General features: G+C 39.8%; 1 protein-coding gene across 7 annotated transcripts in view; it reads right to left on the reverse strand.

Annotated features, from left to right (window-relative positions):
* The window catches only part of SSH2 (slingshot protein phosphatase 2), a 246,683-nt gene that overhangs the window by 65,921 nt on the left and 155,289 nt on the right, over positions 1-25,473 (reverse strand). For all 7 annotated transcript variants that reach the window (XM_059908622.1, XM_059908626.1, XM_059908624.1 and 4 more), the window contains one exon: positions 1,175-1,278. In XM_059908622.1, the coding sequence (XP_059764605.1) occupies positions 1,175-1,278 (104 nt within the window). The remainder of the gene's footprint in view (positions 1-1,174; positions 1,279-25,473) is intronic.

The following is a 25,473-nucleotide window of genomic DNA, read 5'->3' on the forward strand; positions in this document are numbered from 1 at the left end:
GCTGGAAGTTCAATGGATCACCAATAGCCAACAATTGAATTAATCATGCCAGTGTAATGAACCCTCCACAAAAACCCAAAAGGGCAGGGCTCAGAGTGCTTCCAGATTGGTGAACACATGGAGATTTGGGGAGGGCATACACTCAGAGAGGGCACAGAAGCTCCGTGCCCCTTCCCACATACCTTGCCCTACGCATCTCTTCCATCTGGCTGTTCCTGAGTTACATCCTTTTATAATAAGCCAGTAATCCAATAAGTAAAATGTTTCTCTGAGTTCTGTGAGCTGCTCTAGCAAATTAAACAAACCCAAGGAAGGGGTCATTGGAACTTCCAATCTACAGACAACCCGGACTTGTTGTGACTGGCACCTGAAGTGGGGGGTAAGGGGGGCAGCCTTATACAACTGAGCCCTTAACCTGTGGAATCTGACACTATCTCCAAGGAGATAGTGTCAGAATTGAGTTGAATTGCAGGACACCCAGCTGGTGTCTGAGAATTGCTTGGATGTATGGGGAAACAAGCCTCACATTGGTACTGGGTGCAGAATATTAGTGGGTTATTTCAAAATCAGAGTATTATACTTATCTCTAAGTGAACATTTATTTGATGATTCCTTGTTTCTATAAAAGTCCTCTGAATTAAATTTCCAGTCTTTTTAGCGTGAATACAATCAAGAAATAGACTCTGGTATTTAAGAACTGGTATTTTAATATGTGATATGATAACTCTTGTTAACACAATAGTGCTACTGAATTTATTTATATTAGTAATATACCATATTAGTCTCCTCATAACATCACTAGAGAGCAGACAGAAAAAAAAAAGTCATCTTTGGTTAATTGATTTTGCATAGAGTCTGAAGAAACATCTGAACATCTTTTAGCTGATTACCAAAACCTTAATTGAGATGTCACATAAGACTTCATTAGCGTATTTTTGTACCTGATTATTTTTCCAACAAAAATTTATTGAACATCTACTTCGTGTATAAGGTATTTTGCTAAGTGCCAGAAATATGGTCTATGAGAGCGAAAGAAAAGTGATTACAGCATAGTACAATGCTTTCTTTCACTATTACAGAACTGTTGAAGAAATGGCAATGAGGTAGTCAGTCTTTTAGAACAAAACAAAAGGCAAAGAAACCAAGAAAAGGAATGGCATATGTGGAGCTTTACCTGCATGCTTATTGCGTCGGTGGCTGATTCTTGGTGTGGATGAGCCATTTCCCCGTGGTAGAAAAAGGGCAGCACCTTTGACAGTTAGAAAGCTCTCGCTGATGCTATAAGGAAAAAGTAAAAATAAATAAATAAATAAACAAGTAATTTAAGGAAGAAAATCAAAGAGTAAGATGAAGACCGACTTTGGGATTATTTTCTCTTCCCTTTTCTAAAGTTCCAACCTCATGGGATGAAGTAAAAATAAAATCAAAAGAGCCTCTGATAAACAACAAGGTCCTACTGTATAGCACAGGGAACTATATTCCATATCCTGTAATAAACCATGATGGAAAAGAATATGAAAACGAATATGTATGTATGTGTGTGTGTGTATATATATATATATATATATATATATATATATATATATACACACACACACACACACACACACACACACATACACACACACATATATATATGTATAACTGAATCACTTTCCTGTACAACAGAAACTAACACAACATTGTAAATCGACTATACTTCAATTAAAAAAAAAAAGAGAGACTCTGGTTACTCACACAGTCTTGTCTACTATAATTTTTCTGAAACAAAACTTACAATATTCTATATACATTACATGGTAGCAGTTAAGAGTGAAGGCTTTGGAAATATAAGGGTAAAGGCTCTGGAACCAGACTGCCTGGGTTTGAATCCTAGCTCTACTACTTCTTACTTGAGTGAATTTTAGGGGGCCTAAGTTTCTTTATCTATAAAACAGGGATTAATAAATAAATTGAGGTTGTTGTGAGGAATCAATAAGAATAAGAAGCTTCTTAGAGTGGTGCCCTTAATAAATATTAGTTTAACAACTAACAGAGCTAACAGATCTATGGTTATCAATAACTAATAGATCTATGGTTATCAATAACTAATAGATCTATGGTTGTCAATAACTAATAGATCTGTGGTTGTCAATAATGGTGTTTCAACAGCATTCTAATCAGACGTGAAATATATTACAATACTTAGCTACTAATAATAGATCCAAAGTTTGCATAACAGACTTATATTTAAAATATACACACATCACACTAAAGCGTTACTCAAAATTTTACTTTCACAAACTTCCATTTCCATATGCATTGAAAAGGAGTAGTGCACAGGAAGTATGGTCAACCCATGGAGTTTGCCCTCCATGTTAACATCCTTCATGTGAATGACAGCTCAACAGAGGTGGGGAACTACTGCTCAGGATAGAAGCTATTCAAAATACAATTACTAGTGGATATGCACAGAAAACAGAAATTGTATCTAAATTATTTCATATCGACAGACTAAGCCTTTCAATGTTATCTACAGAATCCGAAAAGGATAGAACTTCTAAATCATTAATGGCAAAGTTTAGAAACACATAATGAAGGATTCCAAGATTGCTTGCGAGTACGCCATTCAGTGTTAGCTAATGTATTGTAAATTACACTGTGCTGCCTACTCAACATTTCCACTTGGAAAACTAATTGGTATTTCAAATTTACATTGCCAAAACTAATCTCTTGAGTCCCCTGCAAACCTGATCCCTAGCCTCATCCACCCAAGTTGTTTGGTACAAACATATAACAGTCATCCTTGGTTTCTCTATTTCCAACAATATATATCTAATCCATTCAACAAGACCTATGAGATTTACTTTCAAATACATCTTGAATCTGCCCATGTAGCTCCATTACTACTCTGACAATGGTCCAGGGTACCGCTGTTTTTCACTTAGACTACCGTTAAAAAGTTTTCTGTTAAGTGTTTTATTACAGAAAATTTCAGACATATACAAAAAAGTAGAGGTAATAATACATGAGCCCCCCACGTTCTCATACATTTCAGCTTCAATTCACGGGCAATTCTGCTTTTTCTATATCTTTACTTCTTTCGCCCTGTCCCTGAAGTGAAACTAACCCCAGACATTATATCAGCAAAAAGCCTCTAAACTGGTCTGTCTGCAAGTATTTCTGTATCACTACTATCAAACAGCAACTATTGCTATTATTATAACAGTTGCTATTACCAAACAGCAACCAGAGTGCTTTAAAATATACAGATAAATATCATATAATGTCACTTTCCTGCTTAAAACCCACCAACAGCCTCCCTTTTTATGTATAAATAAAACCTGAAGTCCTTAGCTGGGACCTGAAGGCCCTGTAACAGCTGATAAGAAGTTATTTCTCTGGTCTTATACCATCTCCCCTTTTGTTTACTATGATCTGGTTGCACTAGCCTTCTTTCTGTTTCTTCTATATTTCAGGCCCCTTCTCAGGGCCTTTGTACTCTTTGTTTTCTACTTGGGACACTTTTCTCCTGGCCTGTCACTATTTAAGTCACAGCTCCAATATCATCACCTCTCCCCCCATCCCAATCATACTCTATCCTGTTGTCCTGTTTTGCTTCCTTCAGGATATTTATCATAAGCTAAAATTATATTTATTCACTTGTATACTTGATTGTGGTCATCTCCCTATGATAGAATATAAGCTCCATGAAGAATAAGACTTTATTTTGCTCAGCACTGTTGTATCTTCAACACTGGAAATAGTGCCAAGCACATATTAGGTGCTTGACAGATATTTGATGGATAAATGAATTCATCCCAGGGGCTTTTTCCCCCCATACTCTTTTATCTGACCCATCCCTGAAACAGGAATTGTAATTTAGGACAAGAAAATAGAAATTCTGTAATCTCACAGGTAAAAAGTAATGATTACAGAATTCAATATATGTGGCAGATTACTGGGCTGTAAAATACAAATGTCTGATGATAAATTAATCGATTAAATGAAATTAAATCATCTCTATAACAGTTGTCAGTCCTTGATTCAATTTTACCGTTTAATCATGTGGCATGAAGCTGATATACCTTTAAGGTAACTTGCCAAATAGACTGGGACATGTCTTCTAAAAACAAACACAAGACTCCACAGAGGCCGCTTTAAAATTCTGCGTGCTGGTTGCCTTTGTTTTGTTTTGTTTTGTTTTCATCTTTAAATAAAGCATTGCACTCTTGTGGTCTGTTGCACAAGTCTTGTCTCTTGTTACATTCGTGGTATGCGCATGTCACCCTGCTGTGGGTCACTCTGTTTCACTCACATTACGGGAACAACCTAAAACAAAATGTCTGAGCGACAGGATGAGTGGGGTACACCACAGACAGGAAATGACATTCACACTTCTGCCAACACAGCAACTGTCTGTTTTACTAAATGAAAATATTTTAAAAATAAAGGCTAAATAGTCTACCTATCAGCAGGCAAGTTACAGCTATGGGCACTTTGGTTTCCAGTACACAAAGTGGTCTCTACATCTACTAAAGAAGGATATTTGTCGAGAGCTTATTTCAGTCATTCTTTTTGTGAGACAAAAGTAGTTTCTCTTTGACAAACACACCAACTTCCTGGTTTTTAGAGTTCTGGAATATTGTTCTTAGATACATTTGTTGCTTATGCTTTAAAGCATATTTCTTAAGTGTGTTCTTTAAAATGTATGTAGTGCTTTCACAAGGGGAGGACTGGGGTGGAGGACAAGGGCCCTTGGTTAACTCAAAGCTACCTGGAAAATTTCTGATTATAAAAGAAAAACCAGGAGTCAAAGTCATAATTGGTATAAGGGAAAAGATGCCGTTCTATTTGAGTCATTTATACAAATCTCAATAAACTTTTCTGATACAACAAAATGCACAGCAGGTCCAGCTGGGCCAGGAGACTGCCCTAGTAGGTGCGATCTAGGCCCCCAGAGAGTCATGGCAGACACACTCTGGATGGTACGATCAATCCTCTTTATTCTGTAGTCCCAGATTATGACTCCCCAGTTATCACAAAAGTGGCATAAACTGTTGATCACAAGGGGACCAGGAATGAAAGTGTAGCTGATTACAAAAAACCCTTTTCATCACTGAAAAAAAGTCAAAGTTCTATAAATGCTATCAAAGATGGGATGGCAACATGGTGGCATGGAAGTGAAAAAATAAAATTCGAAACCACCAGAGTTTAGGAGGATCAATTTCAACTTGAAAATTAAATGCTTTATTTGCATATGAAGAAAATAATATGTATATTTAATCACATGTACTTCAGTGTAAGGTAAAGGCTTAGTATATCTTGCTAGAATAGTGAGACATTTATGTAAATATTTGTCTTTCTGAAGCATCTGGCTAAAGATTCAATCAACACAGAGTTGGTCTCTAATTTAAAATCTAGAAAGGCAGACGAAAACTTTTACATGTTTTCTGAACTGACCAGTTATCTAGAGCCTGGCCCAGGAAAAGGAATGTTCCAGTAAATTCTATGGAGCCATCTGTATGTGATTACAGATGTCCAAGTTAAACACAAACCTCAAAGGACTTAAGAACCCCCATATTAAGGAAAACACAAGATAAAGAACATTCTCCAAATCTAAAGATGGAGAGTAATTAGCTGCTTGATGAGAAAATGACAAGGATCATCTTTCTAACACAGTGACAGTGACATTCTCCAATTTTTATCAGAATACGTCTGAAGAACATCTCTTCTCTTGCCGTAAGATCACTTGCTCAACAAATGGAAAGTCATCCCTAGTTTGATGTATGAACTGAGCTAATAACAGCTAACTTGAGTAGATGCCAACTGTATGCCAGGCACTGAGCTAAGCACTTTACATTATTTCATTTAACCTTCACAACAATCTTATAAAGTAGGTACTATTTTTTACCCCCAGTTTACACATAAGAGACTGAGGGGCTCAGAGATGGTAAATTATCTGCCCAAGATCATACAGCTAGCTAGCAATCCTCTGAGCAAGGATTCAAACCAAGTTCTGACTTGAAAGCCCATGCTCTGAATCACTCTCTTATTATGCTGTTCTAGTTTTTTTGTTTTTTTTTTTTTTATAAATTTATTTATTTATTTATTTATTTTTGGCTGTGTTGGGTCTTCGTTTCTGTGCGAGGGCTTTCTCCAGTTGTGGCAAGTGGGGGCCACTCTTCATCGCGGTGCGCGGGCCTCTCACTGTCGCGGCCTCTCCCGTTGCGGAGCACAGGCTCCAGACGTGCAGGCTCAGTAGTTGTGGCTCACGGGCCTAGCCGCTGCGCGGCATGTGGGATCTTCCCGGCCCGGGGCACGAACCCGTGTCCCCTGCATTGGCAGGCGGATTCCTAACCACTGCGCCACCAGGGAAGCCCCTATGCTGTTCTAGTTTTATGATATAGTTTATGTAAGATGAAACGCAATGTCTTCCCTACAGAACTTTTCAACAGCACAGAGTTTAAAAGTAGATACAGAAGTGAAAGAAAAGGACTGAAATCCATTCAGATCTCAACTCTTCTCATTCCTTTTTTGTTCCCCCTATCAAGGCCATGAACAGAAAGACTTTACTGAGGGGAACGAAGAACATCTGGCTGAGAGATGAATCCAGATGGGCTGGACAGTAGAGAAAAGAACTGGGAATGATAGTAGCATTTTAGTCTCAAAAATAGAGGAAAGAGTACTGTGTTTTAAATAATTTGGGGAAGCACTCTGTGCCAATCCCTCCCAATCAAAGGCACTTTGCAAAGCATGAAATTTGTTAACTGGCAGTTTCTTCTCAGGCAAAGTGTAGAGGAAAATGTCAACTAAGTGAAGAAAATACTTAACTGTTCTGAGGTTAGAATAACCTTTGAGGAATGTGGCCAGGGTGGTCATCCATGACCAGCAGGAAGGCCAAGGAAGCAAAACAAAGCAATGACACACCTGGCCAAACTGCTACATGTTAGTTTGACAGACATTCTTCTGCTTTACATGTAACACACGAGATGAAATGAATTATTCACTATGGGAAATCAAGTTTCATAAAGTGGGTGTAATGCTTTTACTTTAACATTAAAATGAAGAAAGTAGATTTTCATGTTTATAATGTTTCTAATGCCAAACTCTTGAGTTTGTTTGGCATTTCTGCTTGAAGCCAAAATTCATAGGTAAATTATTGTGTAATGTTGATGGCACAAAATGTAACTGCACAAGGTAAGCTAGTTAGCATTTATGTAAAATTCAAATACCCATAATCTGAACTGTTATATTTTTATCTTGAAGAATATTCAGTTATGGGAAACTTGCAAATACATTCCACTCTCCTAACAACACTCTCCCTTTCCTGATAAGCTTTCTCTGCTTATTTAGTTGTTTAATTTCAGATTCAAGGTACTAGGGCAGCTCTGTCAATTTCATTAGGTGGAAAGGAATTCATGTTCCCACTCAGTGTGACCACATCCCACAGAAAGGTAAGTTCATAATAAAAAGTTTCAAATATCAGACCAGAGGCCAAAGGACTACAGAGCTATCAATACTAGTACCTACTGAAAAAGTTTGGCTAAATCCAAAAAACAGGAAGGACAAAGTCACTGTGCCTTGATGGATGAAACATGGCTACAAAAGTCAAAAGCACACTTCAGGTAGTGAGAAAAGTTTGATTCTGTAAACCTAAAGGGAGAAAATCCAAACCCAAATATTGTATGCACTATTCTCTGTAATTAAACAATCCCCAACCCCATCTCCAACGTGCAGGCCATACGTTCAAGTGACAGTGTTGGAATGGCAATGGATACCTGGAACCCTCTCTGCACCCAGGACATAAACTCCCAGATACATGCCTATGAATGCAGGCAGCGGGATTTTTTCTCTATCAGCAGACAAGCAGAGGCTGGGGTACATTAGTAAACCAGTTATTGGCAAAGTGGATAAGAGCTTAAGGCAGTTCTTATTCATTAACTACAACCACCAGACCATTTTAGTTCCAGCTAATCTTCCTCTTAAACTCTGTTGCACAATGCCCAGCACAACTACCTTCAGATGCAGCTATTTTCCCCCCTTTCCTACTTTTCTACAATCTAAGAAGAAAAAAAAAAGGTCTGTCTGTTCAAGGCTGAGGGACAAATTCCATCAGGACTAATCTTCCCGGTCCTTTCCCTACAGACCATAAATTGTAGGGGAAAAAAACCCCAGAATATTCCTTTTGAATGTTCATTTACTGATAAGATCTTGTAACTATCCCATTTTTGCCTCAAACATGTGCATCTTAGAAATGTCCAGATAGAAACACAATCTAGGATCAATAATTTTACCACTGGCCATACAATTCAACCTTCCAATTTCTATAGATGGGGGCACATCTGAGTTGACATTTGTGGTTTCTGGCTGTCCAGCAATAGAGCTCTCCTTTCTAATTTCACCCTAGTCTCCTTTTGGGGAATCCCCCAAATGTGCCTGGTCACGGTGACCCTCCAACTCTGGAACTGCAAGGGGCCTTGCAGGAAGCTGGCATGTGGTTTAGGCCTGGCCAGTTGGAAACTCTCTCCTGAATCTCAGGCAAGTGACCCAAGTGAGTAGGGAGAATGGGGGATGGTCACATTCACAGTGGGGAGAGTAGCAAGGTATAGAACAGTCTACTCCTGCTCCTGGGCTTTCCCTGAATGCCCTTTGCTCCTGCCTGTTCTCTAAGTTTGGTCTTCTAGTCTCCCATCCATTAGGTAAGCTCTGACATCCTTCTAAGAAATATTTTGCTTAAGATTGTTAAAATTCATTTCTGAGCTTGCGACAAAGAATCTGATACATTAACTGAAGTTCAGAGATGTGAATGACTTGCCCCAAGTCACACAGCTAGATAGCAGTGGAGCATAGACTAAGGCCCATGTCATCGGAAACCCAGGGCGGCGCTTTAACCCTTTATCTTAAGTTAGCGGTTACCATAACAGGACATATTTGCTGACTTAATAATTTGAAGCAATCAGAAGTTAAAAACACATCTGGTTAGTTCATCTAAAGAGAACAAAGGCAGGATTTCATGGCAAAGCCTGGTGTGATATTTGTTCTATTTTTCATGGTATCCTGAAAACAAAGTTCAGGTCTAGATAGGGAAATATTTAGACATACTCCCATGAGGCAAATACTTTCATGCTGTTTCTTAAAGTTGCTTCTTTTTTCTTTTTCCTTTAGTATGTTTGTTGGATATTAAACATTGCTTTAGAAAAATATCAAAAACTAGATGCCAAAAACAAGAAGTAAGGAGGACCATGAGGCCTATGCAGGAGGGCAAGAAAGCCTACATGGGAAAAGAAGTGGATGCCTGACCAGCCCTTGGTTCCTCTGCAGTCTTCTCTCAGACCAAAGGTGCTTCTTTCTAGATGCTGTCTGGTCACATACACACTTGACCTCCTGTCAGGGATTTAAAGTGTTTAGATTTTGGTTTGGAGTTTTGAAGTACTACCAAATAATGTAAGGTCAGAGCTGGAGGGCCCTCAGAGAGGGTCTAGGTCATGGCTCCAACTGGTAGTAGGCGGGCCTAATTCAGCACATTCTGTGAGACCAGCACAGATGTAAAATCATTTTAATTTTTGAATACCTTCGAGAAGAGCAGCCACTCTCTCCAGCTCCTCCAGGCGGCCACCACCCCTGGAATTACACTGAGCAGTCTGGCCCCCAAACACTTCTGAGTTTGAGCTAAGATTCGGAGACCAGAACTCCTCATGACACTACTGCCACATTCTAATCTCTGTCCCTTTGCAGCCACTCTACCAAGTCTCAGCCTCATCTCCAACATCGATCTGCCAATATTCCACCCACCCCTCCTCAGAGAAATAAAAACAAATATTCCCCCCTCCCCCCCACCTACCACCACCAAAAAAAAAAACAAACCCCTAGGTGCCTACGAAAGGAGTTGGTTTCAGGCACTTCCTAACACAACTGACCCTAGTCCTCCTGATGACTGACAGTGCTGGGGAGTTTTGTTTTCAAGAAGGTCCTCCTCCAAGGAGGGGAGAAACCACCTCAGCTCAAAGGAGCCCGTTTCCTTTACAGGCTGAATTAATAAAGCTTCTCAGTCCTGTGGCCCAAAACTCTAGACTTAAATACTTTTCTTTCAAAAAGGTAAAGCCTAAAAGCTGTCTGAACCAAAGACTAAATGACCTAAACAGTTCTTTCTCAGTATTTAAAATGCTGGATGTACTGATCACCAAGAGACATGACCAACATTACTTAGCACCAAATTTTAAATAGTTGGTGGGATTAAATAAAAAACAAAAGGAGATTAACTAAGAAAAACTGTTCAGCATTTGAAATACTATTTCATTTGCATGATTCAACAAATGCCTTTCCAGGTATTTTAAACACACCTGCAGAAGGAATGTTAAGTCGGGCTTTTAAGCACTTGGCCAAAACATCAACCCCTGCTTTCAGACCATTTCTCTTTCACCTTTACACAAAGCCTCTTATGAGGCTCAGGGCACCTTCTATTCTTTGTTGCTGTCACCTTCTGACATCCTTGTCACTAGTTTTAATTTACTCATTTTCCTCAATCTCCTCTCTTTTCACCCTGATTCCTACTACAATCTTAACGGATTCCATCATTCATAGAGATGAACGTCCAACAGCTTGTTCCCAAATTTCTTGTCCTCTTGATTTTCAAACACCTTCACCTGGACTCCATTTAGACTTCTAATTCCCAGAGTCCCTTTTGAAGGCATCAGATTTTGATGGACTTGATTTCAGAAGCCAAACTCCCACTTTCTGACTACAACCCCCTCTCTTGTGACCTTCATGTGTTCACTCTCTCTTCAACCTGGTTGAGACTCCAGCCCCTTTATTTCTCAATTTTTTTTTTTAAGCTGAAATCTTGAGTGTTACATCATTTTTTTTAAAACTTTGGGTTTATTTATTTATTTATTTATTTATTTATTTATTTATTTATGGCTGTGTTGGGTCTTCGTTTCTGTGCGAGGGCTTTCTCTAGTTGCGGCAAGTGGGGGCCACTCTTCATCGCGGTGCGCAGGCCTCTCATTATCGCGGCCTCTCTTTTTGCGGAGCACAGGCTCCAGACGCGCAGGCTCAGTAATTGTGGCTCACGGGCCTAGTTGCTCCGCGGCATGTGGGATCTTCCCAGACCAGGGCTCGAACCCGTGTCCCCTGCATTGGCAGGCAGATTCTCAACCACTGTGCCACCAGGGAAGCCCGATTTCTCAATTTTTTCCCAAGCCATCTACCTCTTTTTGGCTTTTCTTCCTTCCCTAACCAACCTAGCCCCATGTCCTATTTCCTAACTGGCTTCCCTGCAATCTGTTCTCTTTGTTTCTGAATTCCCTTCATAATACTTACTACAGCTTAAAATTATAGTATTTTTTGATGACTTATTTATAATTTTCTGTATGAGCAGCAAGCTCCTTGAGCGGGAACAACTGCCTCGTTTAATGTTATCTCTCTAACGTCTAGCATAGTACCTGACACTAAGTGCATGTGCAATAAATATATATTGAATAAACGAAAGGTAGCCCAATGTTTAAGGAGATTATGAAACCATGCCTCTGGATGCTGGCGCACATCCATGGTCTCAGTGACAGAGATGTCAGAGATGACAGCAACAACACTGAGTTGACTCAGCTGGGCAGTTAACACCTCCAGACAGCCCCCCACCATTTCCATGCCTACCTGCTCCAAACCCTCCTCGCTCTCAAGTCCCATCACAACTCCTGTTTCCTTCACCTCTCCACTTAACCTGGTCTTCTACACCATCAAGAAATGGAGGCTAGCTGGTGTGATTTCTCCCAATTATTGATACTTTCCCTCACCTGCGGACTTATCGCCTTTCTCCAATCTGAGAGAATGATGCATCCAGCTGTCAAAAGTCAACCCTTTCACCTGTGTCCTTGACCCCATTCCCTTGTATCCTAGTTTTACCAATTAGTCACCCCTCTCTCTAGTGACCGCTTCTCCTCAGCCCAGAAACATGCTCAACTCTGTTCTTTCACATCCTTAAAACAAAACCCTTGCTTGATCTTGTGTCCCCTTCTAAGTTCTCTTCTTTATTACAGCAAGTCTATACTTGCTGTCTCCATTTTCTTCCCTTGCCAGTCATTTTTCTCTGCTGCCATCTTGCTTCTGTCCCACCTCTGAAACTCCTCCCCATCCTAAGTTTGCCAGGGATTTCCCAAGTGATAGATCCGAAGGACAAAGATCCTTCAGTCTTAGCTTGACACCAATTTCTGTTTTTCATTCAGCACCTGGAGCCTTGATGGGCACTAGCAAATCCTTTTCTCCTTTTTGAGAATCTCTCCTCTTAGCGTCTAAGACACTGAATCCACTTGGATTCCACTTGGTACTTCTCTAAGCATCCCAGCTCGAGATCCTCTGCCAGATACCCTACCCTACCCTGTTCACTGCTCTTACACCAGACAGATTGTCTGACCTTCACAGTGCTCTGAAACTCATTTACAACTAAATGTACTTAAAAATCAGAATTTCCAGCTTCTCTTGAAAGATGAGAAAATCTGAACACATATGTCCACATTCACGCCTAGCAAAAACTGGCCAGAGCTGCACAGTGGCTGCCCCTTTAGATATCACATGATGGTAAGTGCTACAGAGAAAAACACAGCGGAGTAACAGTGAGCACTGCTGTATGTATTTGTGTTATAAGGTATGCCCAGGGATATATGTGGAACCTAGAAAAATGGTACAGATGAACCGGTTTGCAGGGTAGAAATTGAGACACAGATGTAGAGAACAAACATATGGACACCAAGGGGGGAAAGCGGCTGGGGGGTGGGGGTGGTGGTGTGATGAATTGGGCGATTGGGATTGACATGTATACACTGATGTGTATAAAATTGATGACTAATAAGAACCTGCTGTATAAAAAAATAAATAAAATTCAAAAATTCAAAAAAAAAAAAGGTATGCCCAGGGAAAGTCTCTCTGATGACGTTTGAGCAGAGATCTGTAGGAAGTAAGGGAGGGAGCTGTGTGGTGGTTTGGGAAAAGAACATTAAAAGTAGAGGGAGCAGCAAATGCAAAGGCTCTGAAGTGTACTTGGCTGGTGTGGGAAATAGCAAGGAGGTCAACAGCACTGAAGTGTAGTGAGCCAAAGACGTGTGGTAGAAGATAAAATCAAAGAGATAGGGAAGGGCAAGTGGCACAGGTCTCAGTATCTCCACTTCATTTGTAATCTGGCTTCCAAGGCACTGTAGTTGAGATTTTCTTTGGTTAGTCAAATCCAATGGGCATTTTTCAGACCTAATCTTTCTTGACCATTTGATATCGTTGATGACCTTGTAATATTCTCACTTTCTTTGTATTCCTCCTATGCTTCTATTCCTTCACATTTTCATTTGTGGGCTCCTATTCTTTTGCCAACCTCTTAAATATGTTGTCTTCTATCATTTCCTTGTCATTCTTCTTCTTGCTCTATATATACTCTTTTGGATGCCCTCATCCACTTTCATGGCCACCCTGTCCTATAAAGGATAAAGGATGACTCCTGACTAGTTATCTACTGATAGATAACAAATTACCCTAAAACTTGGAAGCCTAAAGCAACAAAATCATTTATTATCTCATACAGTTTCTGTGGGTTAAGAGTCCAGGAGCAGGCCAGCTGGTGGTTCCGGCTCAGGGTCTCTTATGAGAATGAAGTAATCTAAAGCCTAGACTGGGGCTGGGAAGATCTGCTTTGCTTCCAAGATTGCTCCCTTACATGGCTATTGATAGGAGGCCTCAGTTCTCTGCCATGCAATGGTCTGCTTGACTAACCTTATGACATGGCAGCTGTCTTTCCCCTGAGTAAGTGATCCCAGGGGGAACAAGGCAGAAGTGTGGTATTTCATGACTTAACCTTGGAAGTGACACACCATAATTTCTGCAATATCCTATTAGTTACATAGGTCAGCCCTATTTAATGCAGGAGGGAACTACACAGGGATGTAAATAGTGGGAGGCAAGAATCATTGGGAAAAAAAAAAAAAAGAATCATTGGGAACGATCATTGAGGCCTGACTGTCTCGCCTCCCAAATTGGTTCTCTAGCTCAGATTTATCACCAAAGCCCCAGACCTGTACAGTCAGCTGTCTACTGAATAGCTATTGTTTGTTGATAATAATGGCAACAACTCTGCCATTAACTTCACAAACTTTTTTTGTGAAAACCTGGAATCGGGTACTATGGCATGTCCATCAAAACGTTCTCTCCGGGAGTTGTGTGATGGTGGTGGAAGTGGTTAGGTGCTGGCTCTGAGCACTATGAAGTAAACTTAAAGATGCTGTAACTATCATTTACTGAGTACCCACCCTGTGTCAGGCACGGTGCCTGGTGCTTTACAATCACTCTCTCGCAACAACTCCGTGAACGGAAGTTATTCTTCCCATTTCACAGATGAAGAAACAAAGGTTTTGAGGGTAACTTCCCTAAGCTTACCAATTACACAATCAGCATGACAAAGCAGGGATCAAATTTTGGCCTATTTCCAAATTATGCTGTTTTGTTTTGTGCTTTGAAACTCCACTCCATGGCTTTAGTAGTCTTGAGTTCTTTGCCTGTTTTGTACAATGCAGTCTCACTGTAACCTACCTACTAGAGTACCGATAGGGTTCTAAGAAAGAATTCTCAAATCATCAGATAACCAAGGTTTTATGTTTTGGTTTTGGTTTTAAATTGAGTTAGTTCAGTACTACTTTACCGCAGTCTTACAAGTAATTCTCAAAATTCACTGGCCACAAAAATTTAACCCAGTCTGTAGAACATTAGTCTATCAATTTTCCTTGCCTAACCAGTTCTTCTATAGTTGTTCTCTACCTTACTAGGCTAAGAAAATGAAATAATTTGCCAACAGGCACTCTTAAAAGTCTCTCAAAGATACTAATTCTCGAACTATCAAACCAAGAGGAATAGAGAAAGGCATGGCAAAGTATGTTGACTTTTTAAAATCTACTCGCTGGTCTTCTTTACTATCCACTGCACTGTCTGACTTTTTAAAAGTCCTTGGGCGGGCTTCCCTGGTGGCGCAGTGGTTGAGAATCTGCCTGCCAATGCAGGGGACACGGGTTCGAGCCCTGGTCTGGGAAGATCCCACATGCCGCGGAGCAACTAGGCCCATGAGCCACAACTACTGAGCCTGCACGTCTGGAGCCTGTGCTTCACAACAAGAGAGGCCGCGATAGTGAGAGGCCAGCGCACCGCGATGAAGAGTGGCCCCCACTTGCCGCAACTAGAGAAAGCCCTCGCACAGAAACGAAGACCCAACACAGCCAAAAATAAATAAATAAATAAATAAATAAAACAAAAAAACACACACATGATGTTAAAAAAAAAAAAAAAAGTCCTTGGGCAAAATCCTTATATTTGTAACTGTCTTAATGCACATTACAGATCCTCTCAGCCGCACACTGATGCACAGTGAAATCTAGGAAGAACACTGTTGCCAGTGCTTAGGTTCTGACACTTAAAAAAGCAGTTAACTTTTGTAAAATAGTAATACTAGCGATGATGATGATGATGATGATGATGAAGGAGCAAGAGGAGGAAGAGGATGAGAAGGAAGAGAAAAAAACAAACAGCAAAAGGCAAAGTTCAAAGGACAATTTAAGGAGCTGTCAAAGAAAAGGGAAAAGAGAAAAGCAAATGGCAGTCAGTCTCTGGTCTTAATCAGCTCACATTTTTTAATCGACCTGATGTTCCTTGTTTCCTACTGTCTTCCCCCTTACAGAATCATCACAGAATTGTACCACCAATACAGATGAAAAAGTTACTCCACTTTTCCTTGCAAATTTAATTTATTGAGCTTTCCTGATGCCTGATTTAATGTTTAATAGTTAATTTTTCAAATTCACTAAATTCACATTTTTAGATAAACTTATGCAGAAGCAATGACCCACAGCACTTTCTTCCCTATTTTCCAGATAGTATTCATAAGAAATCAGAGGGCTAGGGACAAAGAGATCACACAGTAGTATTTTGCAATACTCTAGTGTGCAATATGAAGCAATGAGAATTCCAAACATTTTAGTTAGGATTTGGAAAAAGAGGAAAATATTAAAATCAAAATGATTCAAGAGTAAATAAAAATTTTCCTATGTGTTTAAATGTGGTGGAGGGAAAAATGGTAAATCATCACATATTTGCTCCAGTGTAGGAACAATCTTACAACTTCCACCTAAATGTTTTTAGGTACTGGTTGAGCTAGGTCCTAAAACTACTCCAAGTGGAAACTCAGGACACAGGAAAACATAAGGAACAAAAGGAAATGATTTTTAACTGCCAAAGGCAGATTTTTTTGCACAATGATTGGAAGGAAAGTTGCAACCCTGAGGAGGATCTTTTACCTTCTCACATGGCAATAGACAGATAGCAAGGCTGTATGTAAGTCTTGCAGACTTCCTTAGTCATCAGGGGACCCTACACACCATAGAGGTCTACCCTTTAAATACCTAAGCACAGGGGACCACAGGAAGTCTAAAAGGAAGGTGGCTGAAGGTATTCTTAAAAGTGCATATTTTTTTTCTTTTTGGAGGGCTGTGTGAGTTGAAATGTTTATTTATATTTATGATAAATACTGATATATGGACTAATCTGTTTCTTCTATTTACTTAGCTTTTACTTTTCTTGTATATTTCCTTTCCTCTCATCTATCAGGGTAAAGAATATATATTCTAGTTCCATTTTTACATGCTTACCAACATTTTAATAAATATATTTAATGCAGCAAATCAATATTTCTAGTTTGTAGATATGTTTCTTCCTAAATGAGGCTTCCCTGGGATGGGCACAGCAATGTGCCTTGAAAGTCAATATAATTTAAAACACCAGTTTTTAAACGTTAAGAAAATTAAAAATCCTGCACATATATGTGTCTTACTTTTAAAAATAAAGGTTGGATCTCAGCCATACTCTAAACACTAGAATACTTGGATCTAGGAAAGGAAAATAAGAGAAAGGGGACTCACTGACAAAATGCTGATAAGCTGTAATGCCCTTTCAGTAACTCAAGACCGAAAACCAAAAGATGATGCCAGGATCAGGGGGAAAAAAAGGGAAGTGGCTGAATGACAAAGTATCTGAAATTCGGCTTAAGAAAAAGGACATAACCAGACAAAAAGCTATGCATGTAAAGAATAGGAAGGTAATACGGCAGGAGTGGAAATGGCTATTAGTAAGGATGGAGGCATTGTGGGTGATTTTTTTCTCTTTTTGCAAATTTCTTTTTAATGATGGTTATACTGTGTTTTCAATTTTAAAAAAGAACCCAAAAAAGGGGGGCGGGGAGCAGTACAGGAAAACACACCGTGGGAACAGAGTCATGCACACAGATGTTTTGCGTAAGCTGCATTTTCAGAGACATCTGCCTTTGTACAAGACTTGAGAAAGTAAAGCTGTCGTCAACAAGTTCTCTGAAGTGACGGGTGGGGCCTGAGAGAAAGTGAGCTGTGAAGAAACCAACAATTAGTACCCTTAGGGCTGAGAAACCCACAGTTTCTTAGATGAAGTTCCTCATTTATGAGCCACCTCTCTGCCCAAAATGCTTTGCCATCAGCAATGTCTGCTACTCAAACAAGGAGGACTCAAGCTGCCCATATGTCTCCACTCAAGTGATTGAGGTTCTTTGTCAGCAGCACCACTCAGCTCTTTGCAGAGAGAGGCTATCTCTTTGTGGTAGAAGAGATAGGGCACAACCTACTGTATAAAAATCTGAGTGGGAAGCAAACTTCCCTACTCCTCCCTTCTTGCTTCAATTCCAAATAAAAATGTTTATCATGTACAGAAAAATTCATGTAAAAGCAAAGATAATACACTTGTTCCACCGCCTTGCTTTGCTGTATGTTAAACTTTACTTCTGTTTAATGAGATGAATCTTCCTAGGTCTGTATTGTTTGCTTCTTTGTGTGTGAGGCACTGAAAGGAGAGTCCGTTGACACTGCTTTATATAGTGCCCGCTCTAACACCATGTACAGAGTATTTAATAAATGTGATCTGAAAATGACAACAGAAACAATGCTGAAGACTCAAGCACATTTCGAAGGATAATAAAGTATGCAAGTCACTCACTGTAAAACCTCTTCTCTGGTGTTTGTGTGTACATAGGGTGTGTGAGCCCTGAGGTCTGCAACACACATCACAGGGAGAGCCTGCCTTACTTGTTCTTTGCAGCCTTCAATCATGCCTGATGCAAATGGGGAACTTCTATTCACAGAAGAACTTTCAACTTACTTGCAAAGTTCTTACAAAGTTTTTATTTGTTATCCTTTCTTGAACTTCCCTTTTCTGAGAAGTTGGGTGTGCTGTGTGGGTTACTGTCCTACATCTGCCTTCTGAGTGAGTTTACTACAAAAGATTTTAGAGACTTCTTGTTCAAGCATAGTAGCCTCTTCTAGGTCCTATATGAGCTCCCCTTACTGCTAACTTGACAGTGGAGCTGATAATCTGTATTTATATAAATTTGTTTGGCTAAAGCTACCCAACCTGCTAATATAATCTTTTTTTAAAAATATTTATTTATTTATTTATTTATTTTGGCTGTGCCGGGTCTTAGTTGCGGCACGTAGGCTTCTTAGTTGCAGCGTGCGGACTCTTAGTTGCGGCATGCATGCAGGATCTAGTTCCTCGACCAGGGATGGAACCTGGGCCCCCTGCATTCGAGAGTGTGGAGTCTTACTCACTGGACCACCAGGGAAGCCCCTATAATCTTACTATATGGTGAAAGAGTTAAGAGGAAGGGTCAAAGTAAACATGGGGAGAGGTAAGCAGGTCATAGATCTGAAGGGTCTTATATTACTTGCCAAAGAATTTGGACTTTACCCTGAGGATAACAGAGATCCATAGTTTCCATTTCTAGAAAGCTTCCTCTAACTACAGTATGGAGAATGGATTGGAAGGGGTTGAGACTTAGAAATAGGGAGACAGATGTTACTTTAGTGTTTCAGGAAAGAAGGAGAGAAGGGTAGTCTTATCTGAGCTAATGGGAATGAAGAGAAGATGAATATCTTAGGGATATTCGTCTAGTTTACTTTCTGGTACCGATGGAAAATTTACTCTGTAAAGAAATTCAAATTCTAAGAAAAAATCTGAGAGAGAAAGCTTTGATATGTGTCAATTCCTTGCAATCAAAGAATGTCTTTTTCTTTGCACCTCCTGACTCTTCAGACAGATCTTTTCCTTTAACAAATCCCAATGCTTTACAGACTCTCACGCGAGAGGGTCAAAAAAGAAGTCTTATTGACATGGACATTAACTTTCATACCACCTGCTTCTGTCCAAACTTTTCTCAAAATAGGTTTTTTTCACCACCTCAACTTTCTCTTAAGTTTTACTTCACTAATCCTCAGATTTGGAGATCAAATTTGCCTTAACCTATCTGCCAGCTGACAGCCAATCATCCTGCACAAGCCAGGGAAACTTACAGGCAATTCTTCCTCACGTCGTCACTTTGTTATCACACATGTCTAAATCATTTCCTGCCAGGCACCAAACTTCCAGCATCAAGGAAGAACAGCTGAAGAGAATACTTTTATACAAAGGACTTCCCTCCTTCCTAATCCCCTACTCAACGGATATGACAGTATACAGATGATACAGTCAGGGCTCAACTTAAACGGAAGATAGTGCAGCTAAGTTGTGAAACCACCATTTTAAACCAATCGTAAAGAAAGCAAGGTTAATTGTCTGCACATAATAACAAGCAAAAAATGAACCAGAAACCTGAGGCCAACTTCAATCAAAAGAAGGCAAGTGAATTTTACACATTTATCTGTATTACATTAGAATAGGACATCAGTGAAGAACTGCTGAGCTGGTAATGCTAATCTCTTTGGCTCTCAGCTAAATTAAGCCACCCATTATTAAAGACTATCTATGAGAAGGCAGTTCTCATAGATAATTAATTTCCCCAACTCTAAAATCTGTGGTTGTGTAAAACATAGCTGTGGAGAACTTAGAAAGAATTTATATTAAACATTAACCACAGGATATCCAGAGGAAAGGACCGGAATAACCTGGGGAATATACTTAAATCACAGTAAAGTTGCCACGTTATAAAAGCCAACTAACTTTGCTTCTTATTTCTCTTCTGTTAAGTGGGATCATAACACTAAATAAGATGTTAGAGTGAAAGATGATTAAAAATGTGATGAGGTGGCTGTATCAAACCTTTCTTCGTTGTCTTGGGGAAGACAGTAGGGGCACACCTGGCCAGGACTCAGCTGACCAGGGCTTTTTTTTTAATAAATTTATTTATTGATTTATTTATTTTTGGGTGTGTTGGGTCTTCGTTTCTGTGCGAGGGCTTTCTCTAGTTGTGGCGAGCGGGGGCCGCTCTTCATCGTGGTGTGCGGGCCTCTCACTGTCGTGGCCTCTCTTGTTGCGGAGCACAGGCTCCAGAAGCGCAGGCTCAGTAGTTGTGGCTCACGGGCCTAGTTGCTCCACGGCATGTGGGATCTTTCCGGACCAGGGCTCGAACCCGTGTCCCCTGCATTGGCAGGCAGATTCTCAACCACTGCGCCACCAGGGAAGCCGGACCAGGGTTTTCTAATCTCACTTTACATATGGTTTGGTGCCTTTGAGTCAGTTTTAGCACTTTAGGCAGATTCTCTATTTACAAACAGAAGGTTAGTATCTCACCTGCTGCAGGGAAACATGTAAAGGTAGAGAGGAAAAAGCATGGAACTGACAGTCAGGTGACCTAGAGTTCTTGCTCTGTCACCAATGAATTGTATAATATGGCCTGAGACAATCGGACCTCAATTTCCTCATTCAACATTATAAACTCTTAAGTTTGTGATTTTAGGAGATTACCACTAGGAACCTTAAAATTATTCCATTAGTTCAAGATGAGATCACCATATTCCTATAGTATTAAACAGTCAAAAATACCAACTAGGTTTTTCACAGCAGAAGAGGTAACTCTCAAAGAATGCCCCTAAAGGGTTATGTCACAGTGAGCTGGATGCCTCTGCAAATGTGATGTTAAATGCTACAGGTTTCTGCTCAGTAACCAAACGGTTAATCTGTCCACTGGATTCCTGATTCCACTGGAAAATTTTTCTGCAAATGGAATCCCATCCCTCCCCCACTCCAGTGTTGATCAATTAAAAAAGAAAAGGATGAAACGGCTGCTTGAGTCGTTTTACACTCATAAAAGAGGGTACAAGTTGCCTGCCTGAGCTAAAAAGGTGGTGTACTGGAGTCACCCGAATTGGCCATATTACTGATTCACTTGGTCCTCTAGAAAGCCATTCTACCTCTGAGTTTCTCCATTTGTAAAACAGGATTAGTTCTATCTATCCTGTCTCACATGCTTAGGGATAAAATATCCTTTCTTCTTAGTTGACAAAAGTTTGTGCAAGCTTTCTAAAAAGTATCAAGTACCAGAATTATATAAATACAAGTTATTATCCTAAAGTACATGAAGCTTAGGCTTTACCTTTTAAATTCTGAATAAATGTTAACTGTTGGTCAATGAAATAGAAAAAGAAACCACCCCCAGGCATATTTTTTAAAAAATAAATTTAATTAATTAATTTATTTATTTATTATATTTTTGACTGCGTTGGGTCTTCGTTGCTGCATGCGGGCTTGCTCTGGTTGCGGTGAGTGGGGGCTCCTCTTCGTTGCGGTGCGCGGGCTTCTCACTGTGGTGGCTTCTCTTGTTGCAGAGCACCGGCTCTAGGCTTGTGGGCTTCAGTAGTTGCAGCACGCAGGCTCAGTAGTTGTGGATCGCAGGCTCTAGAGCACAGGCTCAGTAGTTGTGGCACACGGGCTTAGTTGTTCCGCGGCATGTGGGATCTTCTCGGACCAGGGCTTGAACCCGTGTCCCCTGCATTGGCAGGCGGATTCTTAACCACTGCGCCACCAAGAAGTCCCATGGGCATGTTTTCATATGGAATGAACTCCTGGCTTCTTTCTGAAGTGATTCACTTTAGCTTTTAAAACAATTTTTTGGTTTAGCGCATAAAACCTTTTAACCCAAGGAGCAGCTGGAAAAAAGCATCTCTACATATAAGCAGAACTAAAATAGTGTCCTTATTTCTTTAAATATAATTGTAACACTAGTAATGAAGACCAGCTAAGGTCATTCTACTGTCTTTTTCCACATTAGCCAAGTCCACACCTCGCTATATTTAGACAAGGTATGCATACCCCTCTAAAGATAGGAGACTCAGTCCTAGGCTTAGGGTCAGAACGGTGGGGTTATTACCTCAGCTGAGGGGGAAAGACACTAAGAAAGAAAACCTATATTGATGCATTCCTTGGCAACCAATAGAACAACCAATGCTCAATTTTATCTCACTGTGAACAGATGTATAATCTCTAGTATGCATAGAACAATCTCTACCATACATAACTCCAGCACAGTCATGACTAAAGCAAAGCAGTGAATATCATTTAGATAACTCGCTCGCCAGGATTGCTCACCATGCCTTAGCCAAAGAGCTGCCTAGGTCAACAGGGTAAAATATTCAGCCGTTTGATCTCCTGGGAACTGGAACAAATGGGTTTTCAACTCGGGAATCCCCACTATGTCAAAAACACCAGGGTCAGACTGGTAGAGTCCTCTAGCAGTGTCCAGCTGACAGCCTCTTGGATCCATCATCCAGCAAAGGAAGAACCAAATGGGGACAAAATTGACTTATGTATTTTAAAAAGCTTATGGAACATGGATTTTATAATAAAGACTGTGTTGAACTGAGTCAGGGACATGGCAATGCAGGTAATGGAGGAACCTGCTTGGGTGGATATATTCTGTAATGGGCCCCTAAACCTGGGGTCAAAAGAAAAAGTCTGAGGAAAATATCTTAAAGAAAAACACAATTGCCCTCAAGAGAAAGCTAAGAAAACCCCAATAACAATCAGATGTTTTTGGTACCTCCCCAACTGTGAGGTGAAAAAAATTAAATACATTTAAAGAATTCAGTAAACATACTTCTGAAACATAAGTATAACAAATAGAAATCTGTTTATCTTCATTCAAAGGAAACTGCACATTGCAATTATGAACATTTCCACTGCAGGAAAGATAAGCAGATGTTGGATGTTTTCCCAGTTTTTTTCAGTGTCACTGAAGAGGCATTTTTTTCAGATTAATGGTTAATGCTAAAAAGGCAACATTTTGAATGTTGTTTTTTCTCTTCCTATATATTTTAACATTTCTACAGTGACATATTTAACAAACAGTCAGCAAAGAGAAAACAACTACACATACAGCTTATACAGTACTTGTATATTCATTTTCCAATATTTACTTCTAAACTAAAAGCAACATAGAAAAATATTTTAAATAGTGTGAATTCTGAAAAAAACTCCATTCTCTGTTTCCTCTGCATTAAAATCCTACTTAATGAAAAATAACTACATCTAAATATTCTCAGTTGACACTGAAAAACTGAATCCTCTTGTAGGACAAAATTCTAGGATGTAAATAAATAAGCTTTTTTAAAGGGTGTTTAATTTCTAAGAGAGATAAACTGGTCTGAGTTTTCTCACAGCTTTATATGCGAAACGCAGATTTTTTTTTTTGCCAAATATGCACTGGATTAAGGCCTAAATAAATGAATTATGTGAGATGGCAAGAAAGCAAAAATGGCACATAAAACTTAATTGCTCACACTTCTAAAAATTTGTAACTATACGCTGTAGGCTGCAGAAACTGGTCTTGAATAGCAAAGAATGGTTTAATGGGTTGGAGAATACTTTGACTCTCAGTGCACAACACATTAAATAGCACACTCATTCCACTAAATATCTAAGCCCAGGGCAGTCGTCCCCGAACTTCTCAACAAGCTCTTTATAATTTAATAAGAATCTGGCTTAAATGTATTTAGAAATTCTCCTAATTCTTCTCACGACTTTTACTTCAAATAACAACTTTAAGTTATTTCTGCCTTCCTGGATATAGTTCAAAGCACCAGAAATACTTTACCCCAATACTGCTTCTCTTTTCACTCACCACACAGGTTGTGACTATTTGCTGAGGAACACAAACATTCAGGCTTTACAGTAATATTCCAAGTCTTCTTTAGCAAAGCAAATACCATTCTTGGAATATCTACTCCAAGGTTATTAGAGAGAGAGAGAACTCAAAAGGCTGCATAATCCTTCTCAATAGAGACAAAATGGTAGTTCAAAATCTTTCATTGTGGGGAAATCATGAGTGATTGCTTAAAAATGGATAAATGAATCTCACTGGGAAGGTCAAACAGCTTAAAAACACCTTACTTAATTTCTAAGTCAAATGCCTAAAATAGTCTATTCCAGGTTCTTAATTTGGGGTGAGGGGAAGGGCATTACATTCCTTTGAGAATTTGATGAAAGTTACGGCTTTTTCCTGCAGAAAAATAAATGTACTAAAAATATATACACCCACCTTTGCATATCATTTCATTGTATTCATGAACATAGTTTAAAACTCTGGATTAAAGGAACCTTGTAGTTGCCCTCAGGAGACTATGAGCAACTGGGAATTAACAGTCCTCCGACCCCCTCCCCCCCACCTCATCTTTTAGCAGACAACAACTCAGCTTTAACAAGAGGTAAACACTGAATGATTGGTGCTTGGATTTAACTTTGAAACCAGAGGAACAGATAAGGCCTGGGGCTTTCTAAGGGTCTTCTATTAATACTTTGGACTCTTGCCATTCTAAAGCACACAAAAGGCAAATCCTATGAAAAGGCCCCCTTACCTGCCCCATAACACTGCCTCCTCTCCTCATTTCTGGAAATCCCTCTATAATAAACTTGCTTATATCACAAAGATTCCCAAGCATTAGGTGAAAGTTCACTTACTGAAGCCCTGAAGTACAAGATATAACAGAATTTCAGTACAATAAAGGATTTTGGACAAGATTTTGAAATTCATTAAAGTCAAATCTGACCAGCAAATGAGGTTTTACATTTCCTAAACCTGCTGGATACTCCAGAATTTTTTAATAGCTACCCAGAGCATGCCATTTCATGTAGCATGCCATTACTGTACTTATATTCTAACAGTGTGAAAAATCCAAGATCGCCAATACATTAAACACTGCTTTATGTGGTAGTGATTTAGCATGAAGGAAATGACTAGATTTAGAGCTTTTTTGAGCTTATGATTTTATAATCCATGCTACATGGGAGAGGAGATTAAATGCAAGGTATAAGTGTTACTGTAAAGGCTAATGTTTATGTAAGTTAACAATCCTTATCTATTTTTTTAAAAAAATTAATTTATTTTTGTCTGCGTTGGGTCTTTGTTGCTGCGTGCGGGGCTTTCTCTAGTTGTGGCGAGCGGGGGCTACTCTTTGTTGCGGGGCGTGGTCTTCTCATTGCAGTGGCCTCTCTTGTTGTGGAGCACGGGCTCTAGGCGCGTGGGCTTCAGTAGTTGCGGCACTCGGGCTCAGTAGTTGTGGTGCATGGGCTTAGTTGCTCCGCGGCATGCGGGATCTTCCCAGACCAGGGCTCGAACCCGTGCCCCCTGCATCGGCAGGCGAATTCTTAACCACTGCGCCACCAGGGAAGCCCCAACAATCCTTATCT

Source organism: Balaenoptera ricei, chromosome 20 (assembly GCF_028023285.1).
Source record: "Balaenoptera ricei isolate mBalRic1 chromosome 20, mBalRic1.hap2, whole genome shotgun sequence".
NCBI classification, from domain to species: domain Eukaryota; kingdom Metazoa; phylum Chordata; class Mammalia; order Artiodactyla; family Balaenopteridae; genus Balaenoptera; species Balaenoptera ricei.